At 33.6% G+C, this 22,629-nt stretch overlaps 1 protein-coding gene across 6 annotated transcripts in view; it reads left to right on the forward strand.

Moving 5' to 3' along the window:
• The window catches only part of USP25 (ubiquitin specific peptidase 25), a 142,418-nt gene that overhangs the window by 81,637 nt on the left and 38,152 nt on the right, over window positions 1-22,629 (forward strand). For all 6 annotated transcript variants that reach the window (XM_067034938.1, XM_059065617.2, XM_059065616.2 and 3 more), the window contains 8 exons: window positions 2,260-2,408; window positions 7,931-8,058; window positions 8,381-8,476; window positions 9,661-9,822; window positions 10,409-10,635; window positions 13,620-13,690; window positions 14,749-14,977; window positions 16,412-16,612. In XM_067034938.1, the coding sequence (XP_066891039.1) occupies window positions 2,260-2,408; window positions 7,931-8,058; window positions 8,381-8,476; window positions 9,661-9,822; window positions 10,409-10,635; window positions 13,620-13,690; window positions 14,749-14,977; window positions 16,412-16,612 (1,263 nt within the window). The remainder of the gene's footprint in view (window positions 1-2,259; window positions 2,409-7,930; window positions 8,059-8,380; window positions 8,477-9,660; window positions 9,823-10,408; window positions 10,636-13,619; window positions 13,691-14,748; window positions 14,978-16,411; window positions 16,613-22,629) is intronic.

A 22,629-nucleotide genomic window follows, 5' to 3' on the forward strand; every position in this document is an offset into this window, starting at 1 on the left:
CTGAAAAAGATCTTACCTCAGATTTCATGGATTCACCATGAATATAATGAAATCTAACCATGGGTCCTGGCTAAGGTCCTGAATCTAATTTTGTGCTTATAACTTTTTTATCATAGTTCTTAAAAGTGAGTTCCTCATACATATGAGCTTCAGGCTTCCCAACCTGGATCCATTCCATCCTCTACCACATTCTTTTATTTGTCCCTCCAGGTAATAGAGGAATTATTTAGTCTAATATCAATGGCTATTCATTACATGTGCTCAGAATCTCATCCTTTCATGTTTTCACTCAGGCCTTATTCTGTCCATTATCTTGCTTTTTTTCTGTATCTTTAGTTTCTTCCTTTCACTGTGTCTTTCTCATCAATATTTAGACATGCTCTGGTATTTCACATCTTTAAAATTAAAAATCTCCCTTCACATGCTCTTTTTCAGTCAATCTTATTCAGAAATAAGCTCCTTTGAAGTGAGGAGTTTGTTTTCACCTGCTATCTCTCCAATTATTCTACCTGTCCCACTTTCATTTTCTGTCCCCAGACCTCTTCTAAAAGGGGTCTTTTTAAGGTTATTGATTTCTTACATGTGTGTTAGTCCATTGGATCCCTCTCAGTTCTTATTGAATTCTTATCAACTATTAATGCTGTTGACTCCACTGTCTCCTTCTCCCCCTTTTTCCTGCTCTTTCTTTAAAAACACTTCTCTGGCTTCTATCACACCATATTCTCTTGGCTTTCTCATGCCTCTGTGGGTACTTCTTATGAGTTATATTTATAGTTCTTCCTGTATCTAAAGGTAGGAGATCCTTGGGAATCAGCTTAGGTCCTCTTCCTCTTCCTCTTCCTGTCAGATAATTCCTTGGGCAGTCTCATTCACTTCCTTGATTTCCTGCTATCAATAAGCTAGCAATTCTCCAATTTATAGCTTCATGCCAGTCTTAGTTACAGACTTATTTATGTCCAACTCTTTTCAACTTGAAATCTTATGAGCCATTCGAAACCAGTGATTTTCCCTGCTGCCTTAAAACAAAAGCAAAAAAAAAAAAATCCTCTACTCTTCCTTCACTGGTGCCCCTTTCAGTACATAAAAATCAGTTCAGTTGTTCATGCTAAAAATCTGAGTATCATTCTTGATACCTTCCTTTCTCTTCTATTCCCCATCCTGCCTATGAGCCATTCAATCAAGTCCTATCGGTGCTCCCTTTTGTATATATTTATAAATGTGTGTATGTCATTTCATCTGTTTTTATACACTTTTACTAACACCCTATTCAATGCTACCTTTATTTTTAGATAGATTCTATAATAGTCTCCTAACAGTCTATCACTCAGTTAACACAGAAACCATAAGGATGTTTCAGAGATATAAATCTGAGCCTCTTATTCCTAGATTTAATTATTCAGTGACTTTCCACTGTATTCAGAATATACTGGAAAAATATTCTTAACAAGGGCTACTAGGCTTTGTTAAGAATTTGATTTTGATCCCTCACCTAACTCTTCATTGTCATCTCCGTCTTGCTCCCTTAAGCTATACTTTCCTTCCCTTAATTTGTTAAAACATGCCAAGTTCTTTGCAGCCTGAAAGCCTTTACATGTGCTGTTGCTTGGCCAAGAATAGTCTGGCTCCCCGACGTTCTGGCCTGGCCAACTCCCATTCACCTTTACAGTCTCAGCATAAATGTCATTTTGCTGTGGAAGTTTTCCCTGCTTCACCCTCCAGCCCTAAAAACTAGGTTTGTTCCCTGTTTTTATACCTTCTCACAGCACTCTGTCTCACCACCCCTTTTTATAACATCTGTAATAATAAACAATTGTTTGTTCATAATTATATGTACAATTAATGTGTATGTCTTTTTCCAGAAGAGGATAGGAGTTTCCTCAGCTCAGAGACCATATCTCTTTTGTGCACTGCTATATGTTCTCAATATTAGCACACTCTCTTACCCTTAGAAGGTACTTTTTTAAAGAATAAACATATATATAAATATGTGTGTTTAAATACATACATACATAATATGTACTTACATATGCATGTATATAATTACATACACACATAGGGGTGTGTAATATCTATAGCATAGCTGAATGTGAATATACATATGTACATGTACAAACCAATAGGAAAATTATACCAACTACTACTGTCTGGAGCATAAACAGTTATAGTTTTCAGGTTCAGGAGATAATTACCACACACATCTATTTACTTTTAGTAGCTAAAAGGTCATATTGAGGAATATTAATTTCCCCCCTCTTATAGGTAAAAAATTTGAAAATACTGAAATGTTTGGTCAGTACCCACTTCAGGTCAATGGATTCAAAGATCTACATGAGTGCCTAGAAGCTGCCATGATTGAAGGAGAAATTGAGTCTTTACATTCAGAAAATTCAGGAAAGTCCGGCCAAGAGGTGAGTTTAGCATCTTTATTCCCCTTCCCTTCAGGTCTTTCTTAAAATGTTGTGAGGTGCAATTTAAGGCTCTAACGATATAGCTACTAATAATTGAGAGAATACTCAGAAAATGTATTTGGATTTAATTATGATAATTTATACATATTTGGGAAACCTGCAGTGTCAATATAGTCTATAATCTAAGTTAAATTTTCATTTAAAATTTTTCTCAAAGTTTGATTTTAAAATCCTCCTTTAGGACACTGTTCAGTCTTTTAAGACTTTTCAGTCATGGTACCAGCCATTACAGCATGCTAGTCCTGGAAGTAAGGAAGAAAAACACTGATGTTAGAGTGGAATTTTATATAGACATATGTTACTTACATCAAATATTGTTGGACTATGTCCACACCCAAGCAGGCAACACCACACTCCTTTTCTTGTAAAATTACTGTGTGATTGCCTGAAGGGCAGATGAAAAAACTTGCTTTCTCGAGAAAGAAAGAATTTTAAAAATATATTACAAACCTATTTATCTGTCTCCACTGGTCTCTGTCTAATAACCTATCTCCATCTCTCAGTTCATCTCTCTAACTCCATCTGTATATCCTTCCATCCATATATTCTTCTAGAATAATAGAGTAAAGGACAGATTATGTGCGCCAAAATCAGTCATCATTAAGCAATTGCTGATAGCTGTCTACATGTAAACTCCATGCATGAGCGCGGGGGTCTTCATCTGTGCCATTCACTACTGTATCCCTAGGACAGTGTGGTGACTGCAGATAAAATTACATAATACATATTGACTGACTGAATGAAATGTCTCCGTCATATTAAAAAAGTTTCCAAGGTCTTTATTCTGAATAGGTACTTAATAAATATTAAGTGATGGCATCTCTGTTTATCTAAAAAGGGACTAGGTTCTTGTATTTTTCAGAATAAATTGCTTTTATTTGAGTTGTATGCTTTCTTAAAAAGATGTAATTCTAACACCATCCTCATTTCCTTTTCTTCCCTCACATACTCAAACAAAAAAGGAAATAAGTAATATTTACTATATTTTGGCTGTGTTTTTGAGAGAGAGAAAATATTTGAAATAGTTTTTCTCTCTACATCATCGAGCATCTATTTCAGTGATTCTCAACAGATACCTAGACGTCACTTCAAAGCTGTCGAATCAGAATCTAGGGTAGGGGTTTGCTGTATGGCCACCAGAGCTCCACAGATGACTCTGATATAGACCTTTAATTAAGAATACTTAAATTAAGCTTATTTATTTTATTGATTGGGAAACAAATCTGTAAAGATTGGGACTTTCCGAGGATCCCAAAATGGAACAAGTGAGCAGAGCCCCATAAAGTGCGATCTGTTTCCTATTAAACAAAAGAATGATGGGTTTGGGCAGGGAAAAAAGGGATGGCATTTTCCTCACATTGTCAAAGTAGCTTATAAATGAAACACACTATGGTTTATTGGTAAATAATTTAATAATTGGTAAATAATCTTTCTCACATATTCCTAGCATTTAAAAATGTTTTTCTTACATTGACTCTGATTGTCATTATTTATTTTTTAAAAAATCTAGTTTGTCCTCTGTCTTTGGCTTCATCCTCTGAATGCCCTATACTACAATATATATTTTCTGCCTAGGTTTTTGCATCTAACCTAAGATACACAATGGTTTGTTGTCATCTCTGAATTCAGTTTCTAAGCAGTCTCAATAATAGCAAATTTGATTACCTGTGATTCCTAGTACCAGTTGCCTAGATTTGCTGAACACAGTAGTTTCAATAATAATTCATCCTGGTTTAAGTGACTATCACAGAATATCTTAAAAGTTTTTAGTAACACCCTTAAATTATAGTCTTATTATGTCCTTCAGAAAAACTATTTTGTTTCTCTATAAAGACCAATGAGTAGCATTTTAGGCTTGTTTCTAAATTGGCATAATCCCCAATGTTAATACCTTTTCTCTCTTACACTATTATTTAATAAAAATTATTGATTTTACTTTGATACAGAAAACATCTTTTTTTTTTTTTTTTTTTTTGGCTAAAATAGCTGGGGCCAACTAATATAGGAAGATCTCTAGTCTCCAGAATTGCTTACATTAAAACATCCAGTGAGCTGTGAGAGTTTACATTTCTGTAATGACGTACCAAGAGGCAACTGAATAAGTTAAAAATGATTATATGTAAGATAATTACTTACAAAAGATTTTTCTAAATCATAAATTTTAATTAAATGGTGTGCCATTTGTAGATGAGTTATACTCTCCAAGAAACCTGGAGCTATTTTTTGATTGCCTATTGGAGAGAAAGAATTTCAAAGAGTAAACACCTCACTTCTGGTGTGGGTATTCACTACTAGTAATATGATGTACATCCTTTTAGACAATTGCTGTGCACCTACAAATATGGTATTTGTCTGTTCATACTGTCCTGAGACTTGCATTTTTTTACTTACCAGTATATTGTGAGCATCCTTCCATGTCAGTATATAGCTTTACATCATTCTATTTAGAACCTGCATAGTATCACTGTAGCACTTATTTATAAAATTAAATTGTTGTAATTCTTCTGTGAGACAGTAGTTGGACAAAGAATTATTTCAAAGAATGTCTTCCTGTAAATACCCTTGAGCACTTAGGAATGAAGGATAGTTAGAAGTGGAATCTTTAGGTCACAGGGCATACTCACTTAAGAATGTAAGTACTGCCAAATTTCCCTTCACAGAGCTGTACCAAGTTATAATCAAAGTGCTGAGAGAAATTTTACAGAGCTTTAACTAAAAAACTAAGTTATAGAAATAAAACCTACGTGTAATATATTAGATATATGGAGATATTATATAAGAAATATATAGGGCAAAGGAGCGAAGGCAATTAAATGACTGAAACTAATTTTTCAATTGGAATTGCAAGTTTTCTCTTCTCGTGCTTAGCTTTGTTTGGTGTTCTGTGGGGAATTTGCAATGATAGGTCTGTTTTTTCTTGTTCCTCCCCCCGCCCCATATTCATGTAATCTTCCAAAAGCAAGGTAGTTAAAACATATTAATAGAAAAATCAGCTATTTACTCATAAAAATGGCCACATTCTCTCTAGAAAATATTTTAACAGGTCAGATTTATATTTACAGTAAATTCAGGAGTACTACTGTTGCCATTATTGATTATCTAAGTTATTTTTTCATTAACTGCAGAAATCTATTACCCCATCAGTTCATTTTATAATGTAGTAATAATAATAGTAATCATAATGATATGTTTTGAGATATGGAGAATATAAGCATCATTTTTACCTTTAATGACTTGTGTCTCACAGCATGGCATACCGGTTAGATTAGGGATAAAGTATAGAGTTTTACTGAATGGAAAAATAGTTTGAAAGAAAAAAAGTCTCATTGTTTTATATTATTTGAAATTCTACTTATGTACTGCTGTACGTATGATCTAAAAATCACAGAGCTAGACATACCGTAATATTTTTGTAAATGAATTTAGGGAATGGTCTGGCTATCTCTTGTCCTGATCGGTATTATAATGAAAAAGTGAAATCCTTCCACTCCTGTAGTAGGAAAATACTGTCACTGCTGTTGGAGGAAACAGATCCACACAGAGACATATTACATAATATATTATGAACATTCTTTCATAAGATATGGAACCTATTTCCTGGACTATTTATGGTTTACAGAGAAGCATACTGCCAATTTGGGTCATTTCATTTCTGTTGGCCATTGTAGGTTCCCATGAATTAAAGTATGTTAACTATTTAAAGTTAATACTTAGATTTAATTTTAAATAGTAACATTTAAAGCATTTCAAGAAAAAATGAAGGTAATAGTACTTGAAATCTACTTGTTTGAGTATTATAAAATGGAATAGAGAATATCATTCTAAGGCATCAGATGTTTTCCTTGTGATATGTGTGGGGTATATTTTAATTCTTAATAGTAATTTTAGGTGTCGATTAAAGCTAACTAAAAAAAATTATTTCCAGTGCTGTGGGAGAACAAAGCAAATAAGCAAACTTTGCTCAAGAAATTTTATTTTATTTTATTTTTTATTTTGTGCGGTATGTGGGCCTCTCACTGTTGTGGCCTTTCCCGTTGCGGAGCACAGGCTCCAGACGCACAGACTCAGCGGCCACGGCTCACGGGCCCAGCCGCTCCGCGGCATGTGGGATCTTCCCGGACCGGGGCGCGAACCCTCGTCCCCCGCATCGGCAGGCGGACTCTCAACCACTGCGCCACCAGGGAAGCCCAAGAAATTTTAAAACTTAAGAGATGTTTCTAATATTAGATCTTCCATAACTTTCTCTAGTCAGTTTCAGGTAATATCCATAAAGCAAATTCCTTAAACTTCAACTTTTAGTAAATGGTAAACCAAATCTAACTCAGGAAATCTCAATTCAGGTAATCATTTTGTGAGGGAGAAATAGTTTTTAATAACCATTTAATTTTATTGATTTTATTTACAGAAAAGTAGCAACTTTCAAGATCATATCCAGTTTGCCACATGTGCAGTTTCTACTTTTCTTTTTCTTGGATGTTTGAATTTAAATTAGCATACTCTTAGCTTATTGACATTTATGTGGTGACCTTTTGTGGCACTTGAAAATACCATACATGATATAGTATGCAACAATTTCTTTTTACAGAAGTACATGGCTTAAAATAAGCACTTTAGAAATACTTGTTACACTATTTTATACTTCTGTATTTGTTAATTCACAAGTTTGTTCCTTTTTCTTTCTCTTTAAATAAATAAGGGTTATGTAAGCTTGAATCTGTTTATAGAAATAATTTTGAAGTTTTGCTGCACTTCACGCTTAACTGAATAGTTGCCAAAGTGTGTGGAGGAGTTGCCTCATAGCAGTGAGGCATTCAGTTCTTTAAGCACTAGTCATTTTAAAAAATATTAAATGTAGTTATCAGTATAAACTCTGTTTGCTAGTGATAGATCTTTTTCTCAAATTTGTCAAAATTCCAGTGGGAACATTAAATTTAAAACAGGAAAGTATCAGTTTCTAGTTTTAGCAGGAGAATTGTGATCATTTATGCTATAAAATATTTTTTTCTTTAGTGTACTACCTCTTACATGTTACTTTGTCACAGGTGTTTGACAGTGTGGTTGATTGTATTAAGTATATGTATGTGCCATTTCTGGTAGTAATTGTGACATAATATTGAAGAAGCCAGAAAACTTGAGATACTAAGCCATACTTTTATTCAGTGTCTTTCTCTTTGGGTTAGAAATTCTAATGTAAAGAAGTAATCATTGAAGAAGGAGAGTCATTATAAGATTTTTCTCTTTCCTGGTTGTGTGTTACCCCATTGGAATTTTCAAAAGATGTGAAAAACTTTTAGGAGGAAGTTGAGTTTTAACTAAATTGCATACCCAATCAATTATTTGTGATGTTAGCCTTATGATGATGCATATAAAAATGCCACTGCTAACTAACATCTTGTGCCTAAAATTGCAGTGGAGAAAACAGAAAGGTGATATTAAGGGGTTTTGTTATTGTTTTCTTTCAGCATTGGTTTACTGAACTACCACCTGTGTTAACATTTGAATTGTCAAGATTTGAATTTAATCAGGCATTGGGAAGACCAGAAAAAATTCACAACAAATTGGAATTTCCTCAAGTTTTATATCTGGACAGGTATGGTTTGGTATACAGCATGACTTAGTTTTGAAACAGTTCAGTATCCAATGAAGAGTTATTGTGCTTAGAGAAAATTTTTGCTTAATTTCCTTAAAATAATTTTTACTTTTTGCATAATGTATCTAATACTATTTGTCAAGGAAAGTATAGTTACTGGGAATAATGTTATAAGGAAAAATACTAATTTGTATTGTCCGTATGATGTTTTATTATAAAATTTTGGATGAGTTGATCTTCTGTGGTGATGGCTAGACTTAATATTGTGTCTACTTCTAGATTTGCAAATACTAATAATTGCTGTATTTCTTTTTCCTGATAGATACATGCATAGAAACAGAGAAATAACAAGAATTAAGAGGGAAGAGATCAAGAGACTAAAAGATTACCTCACAGTGTTACAACAGAGACTTGAAAGGTATTGAAACTTTTGTGAAATTGTGAGCTAACTATAGGAAGTCATATTTTTAGTGACTATCTAGAGCTTTAATTTAAAATTTGCTTTGAATGATTTGTGATTCTAGGAGTAAATAATCATTCTGGATTGATATTTTGGTCGAATTGTTTAGGCTTGAGTTTCGTCAGAGGCTAAAATAATTCATAGTTGGCATTAGAAGATGATTTTATTGTTTAAAATTAAATATTCCTACCATCAAGAGGTAACACGTATGGTACTAAAAATAGATGTAAAGTTAAACTAATCTATGATTGATTGAGATTTCTTCTTGTGTGAGACTAAATATTACTCTTGAGATTCCCCTTAAAACGAACGGTAACTGAGTTTTTCTCCTTAACACAGAAGATACAAACTCAGATGCCTACGAGAAGCTCAGGGAGGCTTTATAAAGAAGGGAGGCAAGTCAAGCGTAAGCTGGTGGGCTAAGGGAGTCCAAGAGCACGTCTCTGTGGAGAGAGGGTGGCTGCTGTCCGCACTAGTAGGCGGTGCCACGCGTGAACATCATCTTCCTATTGTCTGTAGCTTCGCATTGTTTCCAGAAGAAGCCAGAATCTGGAGTATGAAATATTCTGTAGTTCAGACAAAAGTCTACAGGCTGAAATGTGGTCTGAAAGATCCCAGTTTGCAACCTCTGATCTAATCTGTATTCCCTTGTTTTAGTATTAATTTGAAAGTTAATAGCCTAAAACTTTCTTTTCAAAATAATGTTATTTTTCAATAGTTTTAATTCTTAAAAGGTATCAGTAATCATATTGAAAAATAATCAGACGTAAACGGTGGGAGGATAATATTAGTCACCATCTTGAGACCAGATAACAGATCTAAAAATAAAAATCTCAGGAGATGGAAATGTCAGTTTTCATTTTACTATTGGGTTACAACTTAGAGCAGCATCTAAAATTTATAACAGTATATACACACATTCAGTCTTAATCAGCTTTCGTTTTGTGTTCCTTTGGAGAACATTTAATTTATTTCTTGAGTGTATATTTAGTTTTACCATCTTCATTTGAAAGCAAAATTAATTTCATTGTTGAGGAATATTTATTGAAGTGATTTTATTATGTTTTATAACAATTATTGAAAAAAAACCCAAATGTGCTTTATACACAAATGAAAGCATTCATACATTTTATGGTTAACAGGTATTTAAGCTATGGTTCGGGTCCCAAACGATTCCCCTTGGTGGATGTTCTGCAGTATGCGTTGGAATTTGCCTCAAGTAAACCTGTTTGCACTTCTCCTGTTGATGATATTGATGCTAGTTCCCCATCTAGTGGTTCTGTGCCATCACAGACATTACCAAGGTAAAAAGTTTTCTTGATAGAAGAGACAGATGCCTTTAAAGACGGTTTTATAAAATGCATATTGTGATTTATTTTAGTGAACCCTAAAAAGATGACATTCACTAGAAGGTTGTATGCTTCTGGGGTCTTTCTTATTTCATTGTTTCAATGGATTTTATGGTTGTGGATTGAAATTTTCATCATACTTTTTTTCCATTCAGCATTATACTTTAGGTTGTATGTTATATGTATCAACCTTTCATCCATGAAAATACTACTGTTAAATTAGAAAATTTTCGGTAATATGAGCTGCTAAGTATTAGCAAGGGAAGGTTTTATAATTCTGGTATATGTAAGATTTGTATAAATAAACATGATTAAGCCATTTCTACTATAAAGCCCCAATTTTATAGTAATGTAGTTCCATATATTAAGAATCTCATTAGGTTATTAGATTAATCCACATATTTCTGGGGCTTTTTTTAAGAAAACTTTTTCTTTTTGAAATTATAAGCCAATTTAATGCTATTTGTTTGGCACATAATCATTGTCCAGAGCTTCAACTTGAAAAGTTTAATAATGAATATTCTGTGCTTTAAAAATACAGCACAACAGACCAACAGGGAGCTCCTTCTTCAGAACTGCCAAGCACATCACCCGCATCAATAGCTGCCATTTCATCGAGATCAGTAATACACAAACCATTCACTCAGTCTCGGATACCTCCAGATTTGCCCATGCATCCAGCACCAAGGCACATAACAGAAGAGGAACTCTCTGTGCTAGAAAGCTGTTTACATCGCTGGAGGACAGAAATAGAAAATGACACTAGAGGTAAGAAGCTTCTCTCATAACAGAGCTCCTCTACCTCAGATGGACATGATTAATGTTAGAATTGAGAAGGGAAGTCACCTATGGATATGGGTTTCATGTGTAAATATTAATAAAGGTTTTTTTTCCCCCTACAAAGTGTTTTCTATAAGATAAACTAGTTTGGCTTCCTTTTTTATGATCTTAATGTCAGGTTTAGAGAGGCCAAAAGATTTTCCCTGGATTACTTAGCTAATTAATGACCTAACAGGATGGTTTGATTTTCTGGTTTAGTGCTCTAAATTTATATCGAACTGCTGGTATTCACAGGTACTCCATTGGTGAAACACCATACAGCATCAGATTTTGTACTTAATCAGTTATGTACCTCCCTTGATGTTTGTGCAGTGAGTTCAAGTGATACAGTGTTTTCTTTAGGATGAAGGATTAGAAATGTGAATTTTAATATTCAGTCTGCTCTAGTAGGTTTCCAAATATGATCTATTAGCTCAGTGCCAGTCTATAACGAGTTTTAACTGGCATGTAGTAAAATAAGAAAAGTAAGGACAGTGCTCTGTGGGGAGTGTGTGTGTGTGAGTGTTAAGTTGCCATCTGTCCATGCTTGGAAGGAGCTCTCCTTTATTCTGAAATTATCTCCTTTACTTTTATCCTACTTTACTGTTGTTAAAATCTCCTTTTTCTTAAAATGAAGTGATATTAATATTTTATGGTAGTTTTATCATAACTTTTCTTGCATGTCAAAATATAATAACCTATTATTGCTCCCTAATTTTATCCTAATTTTATTGATCTATGAAAAAAACATCTAGGAGTTACTCTTTTTATACCAAAAGGTTGGACTTGTACTAAACAATATCACTTGTTAGATTTTAAATGCCCAACTAGACGCTTTATAGCCAATAAAGTGCAGTCTGTATTTAATAGGGAGTAAATAGGGTGTGGTGGCAACTATAACAACATTAGTAACTAAAGATTTTCCTTAGTATTATTCATATATAAGGAATTTTTTTGTATTTGAAATCATTAGTAAACATTAATTAAACATATAGTTTTTCCTGAATACTGTGCTAGGTGTTGGATAATTTTCTACTGGACTTGGCAGATTGTGTTTGTTTTCATAAGATTACATTCAGAGGGCTGAAAGCTAAGAACTTTTGACACCAAGGTAGTAGCATTGAGAGAGGAAAGAAATGAATTTGGTATATTCTTTGATGTGAGTCATTGACAAGAGGGAAGGGGGGAATCAGGGATGATTCCCTTAGTTGTTCATAGTGATAGTACTACATAGATGGAATGCACTTTGGAAATGAGCAAACTGGTGGGGAGCAGGCCCCCACCTTGGGGGAGGAGGTAGGAATATGATGAGTCCACTTCTGGCCATTTTAAGTGAGAGGAACTTGAGAGACATGTCATAAGGTTTTGGACCTATAATACTATGCATCAAGTATTAAAGATTTTCCTTGGAATATTTGTTTTCTCTCTTTTATCCCCGATGATATTTGCTGTTAGCATTATTCTTTAAACTATTACATATTCCAATATATGAATATGTATAATTTATTCAATTTCTGTGTTGTTATTAACTACCAATAAAGCTGGCCTTCTGCATACATATTAACATACTTTTTGAGTTGATATATTAAAAATGCCATTTCTGATCCAAAGAGTATATACTTAAAATTTTGACTATTTAAAAATGTCCCTCCCAAAATGATGAGGCAGTTTACATTCCCAATAATTTTGTGTGAGAGAACCTGTTTCCCAGTATTCTCCCTAGCTCTGGGCACTTTTTAATTTGTGGTAGTCTGCTGGTTGAAATGAAAATGGTATTTCAGTGTCTTGATTTGCCTTTCATTAATTATGAGTGAAATTCTATTTTTCTATAAATTTGTGACCTTTGCCCCTTTTTTATATTGAACTATTTGTCTTTCTCTTATTGCTTAATAGAAACTTTAATGTTATGGGTATTAACCTGTTGCCTGTAGTGTATGCTGCAGATAATATTTTTCCAGTTTGTCATTTGATTTTCTTTATGTTGGTTTTTGTTTTGTTTCTATAATAATAGATTTTCTTAAATTGGGGGAGGGAGTCTTTTCATTTATGGTTACTGGATTTTCTAACAAGCTGTAAAAGGCCTTTCCCTAGTCTAAAGTTCCTAATTTCTTTTGTAGTCTTTGGTGTTTTTTTCCTGATTCTGTTTAACAGCTTCATAGTATAGTGTGGTTATACTATAATTTAACCATTTCCCTATTGACAAATATTTAGGTTGTCTCTACTTTTTAAAAAACAATTATAGGCAATATAACTGTGAAACAACCCTGCCTCTAAATAATTTTGTAGGAGAGATTTCTACTGGAAGTAGAAATAATGAGTAATGGGAGTCTCATAACTTTATTTCCATTGGTGATTATAGTGGATTTTTATTCATTTACTTCTGTACATACACATATATGTATGTGTGTGTGTGTGACGTGTGGTGAAGTTATTTTATTTCACTCTAAAGGTTTTCGTATAGTTATAGCTCCCCTTTTCCACTTATGTGCCCTAATTTCCTCTGGCTCCAAACTTACATATTTTGACACAGGGAGAACTTCATCAAAATAAAGAACTTTATTCTTGATTTAGGGCAACAAAAGAATAAACTACAGGAAAAAAATAAGGTTTTTCCTGTTTTATACAAATATGTAGGGGGGTTAGCTTTAATTTTCATTGGAAGCTTCCTTTATAAATTTGAACAAAGTTCAGTTTTATTGGCTCTGCACATTTTTTAAATAAACCATATTTGTTTTCATTTTTCATTTGTGCTATATCTTTTATTAAGAACTAAATTTCGTTTTATAAAAATTCTGAATAGTAAGTTTTAGAACAGTTTCAGAAACTTTCTTATTCCTCTAACATATTGGTAGGAAAACCCTTATTCCCTGCCTTATAAGTCTCAGTAGAAACATACTTGATGTTAATCATTAAATGGCATCTTCTATCCTTAGATTTGCAGGAAAGCATATCTAGAATCCATCGCACAATTGAACTAATGTACTCTGACAAATCTATGATACAAGTAAGTTGAATTTTGAGCTAGTAAGCATTATCAAAATTATTTACATATTTTAATTTATCTGTTATTATAATTCTCATACTTTCTGTTATAAAATTGTTGAACTTTAACATTTTTATATTAATATTTTCCTCATTCAGTTGTATTCTTATACTGTATTTATTGCCTACCTTTTTATTCTTCTATAGTAAAATTTATCAAAAATTTCCAAAAGGACTTAGCATTTAAAAACAATTCTATGGGAAAATAATATGGTTGTTTAACGATATTAAGATTATGGGAGTGGGGCTTCCCTGGTGGCACAGTGGTTAAGAATCCGCCTGCCAATGCAGGGGACACGGGTTCAAGCCCTGGGCCGGGAAGATCCTACATGCTGTGGAGCAACTAAGCCCGTGCGCCACAACTACTGAGCCTGCGCTCTAGAGCCTGTGAGCCACAACTACTGAAGCCTGCACACCTAGAACCCGTGCTCTGCAACAAGAGAAGCCACCACAATGAGAAGCCTGCACATCGCCATGAAGAGTAGCCCCCCACTCACCACAACTAGAGAAAGCCTGTGAGCAACAAAAAAGACCCCGTGCAGCCAAAAATAAATAAACATCAAATAAATAAATAAAAGATTATGGGAGAAGGTAAAGGGCTCAATTACATTTTAACTTCTGAGGCTCATAGAATGGCTTATTATATAAGCCATTTTGCTGAACTCATCCATCAATTTATAACTGTGAAGATTTAAACAAATCATGTGCTGTATAAAAAAAGTTCATCATAATTTCTTTATTCGAAAGAAATAAATAGATCAACAAATGCATTTCCAAAGTTTTGAAAATCATCTTATTTACATACCTGTCTGTTTTATATGTCTTTAGTTTGCTTATCCTCTCCGCCCCCTGCCTTCTTTTATTTCATAGCTTAATTTTTTCAAAACTTTAATCCCAGCCAATTGACTCTTGTTAAAAAACATGCTTATTTGGGATCCTCCAGTCAGATGGTTTGTGGGTCATGGGATGTGGTGTAATAGACTACATAACTACAGTTTAACTCTTCTTCTTCATATTTAGGTTCCTTATCGCTTACATGCTGTTTTAGTTCATGAAGGCCAAGCTAATGCCGGGCACTACTGGGCATACATTTTTGATCACCGTGAAAGCAGGTGGATGAAGTACAATGATATTGCTGTAACCAAATCATCATGGGAAGAGCTAGTGAGGGACTCTTTTGGTGGTTATAGAAATGCCAGTGCATACTGTTTAATGTACATAAATGATAAGCCACAGTTCTTAATACAAGGTAAGAATATGAAATATATAGGGTGGTATATATTTTTAAATAAGTAACCCTTTTATGTAACTCTGGTCTCTGGTGTGATTAGTTAAGTGTAGTTTACTAAAAACTGTGATGAATATGATTAGGAAATGCTGTTGGGTTATTGTAGGTGAGAAAACTGGAATTGAAAAGTAATGTGACCAGGGCTAAAAACTGGAATATATTTTGTATTCAAAGTTAACTATTAAGTAACTATTATAAAATGTAAATCAGACTTTTTTCTCCTTGTTAAAATCCCTTTAATGACTATGTCACACATTGACTCGTATTCAAGCTCCTTAACCTAACATAAAAAGCCTCCATTTTCTGGCCTCTAATTGTCTTTCCAGCTTCATTTATAACTATTGTCCATTTCAAACTTTATGTACTTTACTAATATTTGAACTTCTTTGGCTCACACCAAATCATTTCACACATTTATATCTATATATTCTTATGTTTTCTGTTTTTATTTTTTGCCAGTAATGATCTTATTTCTTTCTTCTTTTGCCTAATTCCTTCTCATCTCTCAAGATTCAATTCAGATGTCATCTGCTCTGCCAAGTTTTCCTTGACCTGCCACAAAGTATCCCTCCTTGTGTTCTCATAGCATACCTCTATTGGGCACTTATTATGTGTTGGAATTGTATGTTGACTTGTCTTTCCCACTTCACTCTGATCTGCTCAAAGCCAGGGACCATTTCATACTATGTCGTAATCTTTTTATTTCTCATATTCTAATATAGGCTTTGCATATAAAAAGCATTTAATAAAGATTTGTTGAGACTGATAAAAATAAACTTTCCTTTTGTATTTAACCATTTAGCAAAACTAGTTAGGCAGTTCATTTATGACTGAAAGCTAAAATTTATTTTTTTTGTGTGTGGTAGAGGTTGAGTAACCCTTTTAAGTACTACTTATGTGATGTTTAAAGAAATCTTGCTATATTGATTGATTAGTTTTCAAATTGTATATAAGTATATTGGTATACTTAACTGCTTCAGATGAAAAATAATTTTAGTTCTATTTTGAGCTTTTGAGGTTGAGTTATTTCTTCTCATTTTGTGGTAAGTTTTACTTCATGAATAATCAAACGTCTGGTATTTTATAATAGAAAAAGTAGAACTATGTTAGTGTTTGAAAAGTAGTAGCAAACAATTTTGGCTTTATGTCTTGTTCCATTTTTTTTTTTACTCTTCAGCCTAAAAGTAAAAGCTGAGAACATTACCTATAATGGATTATCAAATATTTGCATCGTTTTTCTGAGCATTTGAGTTTTCTTTTAATATATAGGTAATATTGATTCGCCAAGTGGTAATAATTTGTACTTTAACTACATTTGAAACACCTTCTATTTTGAGCTTTGCATTTTTCCTTTAATCCTTAATTTTATAATAGTTTTTGAAATATGATTTGCAGAGGAGTTTAATAAAGAAACTGGGCAGGCCCTTGTTGGAATAGAAACACTACCACCAGACTTAAGAGATTTTGTTGAGGAAGACAACCAGCGATTTGAGAAAGAACTAGAAGAATGGGATGCACAGCTTGCCCAGAAAGCTTTGCAGGAAAAACTTTTAGCATCTCAGAAATTGAGAGAGACAGAGTCTTCTGTGACAACAGGTTAGTCTGCTTTTATTGCATTTTATTATCAATATCATATTTATTATTGATATATTATTATAAAATATGCTCATTGAAAAAGCAAAAACAACATAAAACTTTAGTTATTCTAAAATATGAAGACTCCAGTAAAAATCATCTGAAATTCCATCACTCAGAGATAATAAAAGGCAACAGTTTAGTTTACCCCTTTGCCAGATAACGGTTTCAAGTTACAGGAGGTGATTCTGCTAACACTCCCTCTACCTATTCTGCCTACTTTGACTGACAAGATGCTTAGAAAAACTGAAACCGCAGGGAACCCAAGCCAATTCACTAAAGCTGTCAAAGGAATGAACTCTAATAATTTCATATTTGAGCAAAATAACACTACTGGTAAATAGTATCAATTCATGTAGAGTATTTATTTGATTTTTTTCAGAATTCTTAAAGTTAAAAACAAAATTAGCAGGAACTAAATATTTAATATATTCCAAGCAAAAATCTGTATAGATCTGTAAAACAAATGAGAAGATAAGTATATAAAAATATAAATATTAAACATTCTACAATTATTAGGTGATGAAATCAAAATATTAAGAATAACACTGTACAAAAATATGTTCTAGCAAAGCTGAAAATACAATATCTAATGATTTTTTTAAGATTAATTTCATCACTTAAGTTGTCAAAATATTTTAGGATGACATTTTGTACTGTAGGAAAGGTGCTCTTTCTGTTTAGTGGTTGGGGAAATGGAAGAGATAAATTAAACAGATATGTTCCTTAACCCCATTTGTCTCTTTCTCTCTCTCTTTTTTTTTTAAATAACTCTGAGTGGATCATTTTGAATCACCCTTTTTTTGTAAGATCTGTGTTTTGTTTTTATTTTTTAAGAAAGCATTTTAGGTGTTTGTTTAATTTCATCTTTTATAGACAGATTCCCATGCAACTTTACCTAGGTAGGTTTCAGCAATATCATCTAAACTTTAGAAGGAATTATTCTTTCAGTGAGACATTTGTAATACCACAATATGATATGGTGACTGATGCAGGCATGCACAGATCCTTCCAGACTTGGAACTTGTTCTCATATGAATTGAATAGTTGAGTCCTTGATCTTGATTGTAAGTGTCATTGATTCAGAATTTTTAAAAGACCAAGATAATGGTATTATACCAACAAAGATACCAACATATTGATACAGAAATGCAGTACAGTATATCTGAATACCACCATTGTAGTCTCTGGTGAGCTCTGCCAGACGAGGACTGTACTTTCTTCCTGTACGTCAAGGGCCACTGTGTAGAACAGGTGAAACTCTATAGTTTCACAACAATGCAGTTTCATTATAGTAACTTTGTCCATATTAGTAGGAAGTAAAAGAGCTCAGTAGATATCAAGAGGTTTCTGAGTTCAAATCACAGTGTAGTAACTATGTTATAGTTCCTTTCATTTTTGAGTCAGTTCCATCTCTTTGTGATTTCATCCCTTGTCTTCTGTTACATATCCTTTCCAAATTACTCCCTAGAACTTGCCCCAAGATGGAGCTACTCTGTTATTCTTTGCTTAACTTTTAAGTGCTCCAGTTGCACATGGCTCTTCTTATCTTATTAGTGTCAGGACAGAGCTTCATAATTGGCGTGATAGTAACACCTAAGCACTCAGATGAAGGTGAGTGTTCCAGTCATTGGTTAAGCTCCAACCCTATTATTCTTGGCTCAGTTATATTTTGTAACATCAAAATATTAAATTCTATACAGTCTCTTTTCCATCTTTTCTGTTTCTCACAAGACTATCTAAATTTACAGACTTAACACGTTTTATTTTTATTAAATCAGACTAACACATAATCCCCACTAATATTCCTGTCTGACAGGACTAGCCAACTTTTCCCCATCATTTACATTTGTCATCTTATATTCCCTCTTTATGAAAAGGCCACATGTGTGTATGCTTCACACCCTTTTTATCCTGATCAATACTTCCTGTTATACACTTTATATGCTGTTTTGTAAGTTTTAAAAGATTCAGCAGTAGCTATTGGGCATATATGTTCATGTCCCTCTTTAGTATTAAAAAAAAACTTGAAGAGAAATACAGATGTATTTCTGAAAGGAACCAGAATAACTAAAAAATAGAGATGGAAAAGGTCAATTCCTATGTAATTTTTATGATAGTTATCTTCCAGACTGGGTTTTTAGAAAGCAGTGACAATACTGCCTCAGTAGAAAACATTGTGTCCTGTATAGAACTGCTAGAAATATGCATTTTGAATTAGTAGAAATAGAATGTTTTAAATCTATAAATTTTGGGGTGAGATTATTGTTTAAAAGATTAGTTTACATTACTGTATTATCTTACATGTCATATTAAGAAATCCATCTTCTGTTACAGGGGAATTTAACATACCACAATTGAATAAGGGAATCTATTATAGTGTTCATTGGAGTCACTTACATCCTATCATTAGTAGAGAAATTTCACTTTAATGCCTATGCCATCTTTTTCCTGTTTCTTCTCACAGTTTTCAAAGTAACTTGTTTAATTTGGTGTGATACTTTCAGACTGTCAAAGAGAAGCTGTGTTTAAGTCTCTCAGGTGTGCACTAGGATTATGAGTGACTAGTGGAAGTAATACAAGGAAATCCTGTGCATAAAATCCATCAGAGTGATTTTTTTTCCCCTGCCTGCAAATCTTTTCAGTAAAGCTGTAACCTAAGAACCATTAAAATCCAATTTCTTCAGGGTGATATTCCAAATAATATTAATTTATATAGTATTAATTAAATGAGTATTTGTTCCTCTTCTCTAACAGGTGACCAAGAAATCCATAGGCATCACTTCTCCCACATGGTTCATTGTCTTACTGGAACTAAATAATAAATGATAGAACCGTATTCTTTAGTCCATCTCATCTACCTCCCTAACCTGCCTACTGCAAAAGAAAACTTACCTTAACACTTATGTTTAGAGATTGAGCCAACAGTTCTTTACCATGGTATATATCGATACATCAGAATTACCTGGGGGACTTTTTCTGAGTATAAACAGGACATACCACCTAAGATTTACTGGGATCAGAATCAGTGGAGGAAGGGTCCAGAATATATATTTTTAAAAAGATGTTCAGATAATTCTGAGGTGTACCTGTGCTTAAGCAGCATGGCTCTAGGCTGTATGTATAAAACAAATTATTCTGAAGGAGAGAGAACTTTGCCTGTTTTGCTTGTGTTACCCATATCTTACTCAAAAACTATTTGAAGTCCTTACAATATATATAACATACTTGGATTTTAAAAACAAAAAGAAAGGAACTGAAACCAAAAAATGAGGTACAGATGGTCTACAAGTCAAAAATAAGCTGATATTCCAGGAAAGTACAGCTGGTTCCTGAGAGTAAGACCTGGTACAATGAACAATATCCTCAATATTTTCAAGTTCCTTTAAAACAGGGACCAGGTGATGTTCTTATTTAAATATCCAGAATCTAGCATAATAAATGACACATGGTTGATGCCCCTTGAATATTTTCTGATTTGATTTCATTCCCTATGGAAATTGCAGTAATGAGTTTTCTAGGGGTGATCCTCAGTGTATGGGAATGCAACCATTTTAAAAGGATAGCCAGTGTAAAATAGGTAGCTAGTGGGAAGCTGCTGCATAGCACAGGGAGATCAGCTTGGTGCTTTGTGACAACCTAGAAGGCTGGGATAGGGAGGGAGGCCTAAGAGGGAGGGGATATGGGGATATATGTTGCATATAGTTGATTCACTTTGTTATACAGCAGAAACTAACACAACATTGTAAAGCAGTTATACTCCAATAAAGATGTATATGTAAAAAAAAAAAAGATAGCCAAAATAACTATACATTAGGGAAGAAGGCTAAAAGTATGTTGTGCAGATAGCTCTATCCTGGATAATTTTTAGGTTTAACTTTGGTTCCTAAGCCTCTACTCCCCACATTGCTGAGAATTCTGTTTGTGGTGCCACCTAGGAATCTGCAGTCTTAAAATTGTTTCTGTGATGATTTTATGCAGCCAGCTTAGCATGGCTCTTTATAGGCTGCTTTTGGGGAATCATTGATTTTAAATACATTTCTGTAAGAAAAATGGACTGCTAGTCTTTGATGCCATACTCTTTAAATATTGTTCTAAATGTGCATGTAATAAGTATGACTCATTAGTAAGTTAAGGTATGAAATACTTCTGAAAGATATGAGTTGTAAATAGTTGATTAGAGAGCCAGATCCTTATGCTTTAACAGAAAGTCAATTGCTTGTCAAGTTGACTCTCTTAAAATGCTAAAGACCATAACCAGGAAAGAGGCATAGAACACCCCCAAAGTCCTCCCAACCCGTTAACTTCATCGTGAAGGTGGACTTAAGGAGCAAGTTCTGAGTACTCTCAGAATGTTGGATTTTATATAACAGCCAAATAGGTGAATGAATAAGTTCTATTATCAACATAGATAGAACATGGCTGGAAAATATCTTACGTGGAGGATAGCCATCCAAAAATCTCAGTGAAGCATCCATAAACTAAATAAATGATTTGAAAGATACTCCAGGTACAGGGACATTTTATACCTCTACAGAGAACTGGTCATTCACAGTGAAATGAGTGTGTTTAGGAGTTTGTAGTTGCAGGCAGGTAACCAAAGAAGACTTCCAGGAATTAAAAATAACAAATGTCACATAAGTAATCACCAGCTGTATTTCAAGCTGAAGCCTGAACAATAACACTTTAATAACTGTGGGACCAGTTAGTACATAAAATGCCAGTTAGTGCATAAAGGAAACAGCGTGTCTCTGTTTATTGAGCTCCTACCATTTATATAGGCCAGCAGGGATGAGACTTCTATAGAGATACAGGATGAACAAAAACTGTTGTGTGAGACTTCTATAGGGTTACAGGATGAACAAAAACTATTGTGTGTGCAAAAAACATAAAAGAGCCAGATGTTTTGTCCTAATGTTGTTTTAACAAAGAAATGGAAATTGCCTAAATGTATGGTAAAATATTAGTTGTATGAGCCCTTTATACAGAAGACCACGGTATAACCAGTAAAAATTGTATCCACAGGAAGAATGTTATATTATGTTAAAAATAGTATATTCAGAATAACTTTTTGTTTAAAAAAATTGGGGTAGGTAAAATCTGGAATATATAATACTAAAAATATTAATAGTGCTTATCTCTAGGTAGTGGAAAGAGCTTTTTATTTTCCTCCTTTGGTTATTTGTTTGTTCTAGTGAACATGTTTTTTACTCTTCTGGTTTGACAAAATGAAGCTAAAACCTCTTTCCTTGTTTATGAAGACCCTCTATTATAATCTGACTCCCTTGTAATTCTTCCAAGACTACTATTCTATGTTTTATCTAAACCAGGGTATTCCCCATTATTCTTGCTTGTAGGTTATTTCCCTGTCATTAAGGCTTTGCTCACGAAGTATCCTTCATTTGGAAAATGTCCTCTTATCCTCACTATTCTTGAAATTTTGTACATTTTAAGACTTTGCTCATATCCCCAAATCTTTATGAATCCCCCTAATTACCCCTGTAGCAATTATTACCTTTTTTCCTCTATTCTAGTCCCAGTCTGTTCTCACTACCAAATTTATGTTATATTTCATCTTGATTACCAGTGTAAAGGTTCATTAATAGCAAGGATTTTATTAATCTTTTATCTGTCCTTATAGTGCCTTTGCATATGCTATTCCTTCTGCCTGGAATCATCTTTCTCATCAAGATAATTTTCTCTACATATCCTTCGAGACTCAGTTCAGTTGGCATTCCTCCTTTCTTAGCATGCAGCATCATTCCAAGTGTGTGTATTGGGTCCACAGTGCTTCTGTAGGACCTTGTGCAGAAGTCTGTTACTGCATTCAGTACTTCGTATTGTAATGGAGTATACATTTATCTGATTTTGTTGAGAGTTCCTTAGAGTGAGTAAATTTTCTGTCTTTTTTTTTTTACCATTGTTAATATCTAGCTCGGTACTGAAAATGGCATATGCTCAACAAACATGTTGGGAGT

The sequence above is a fragment of the Kogia breviceps genome, chromosome 5 (assembly GCF_026419965.1).
Source record: "Kogia breviceps isolate mKogBre1 chromosome 5, mKogBre1 haplotype 1, whole genome shotgun sequence".
NCBI lineage: Eukaryota > Metazoa > Chordata > Mammalia > Artiodactyla > Physeteridae > Kogia > Kogia breviceps.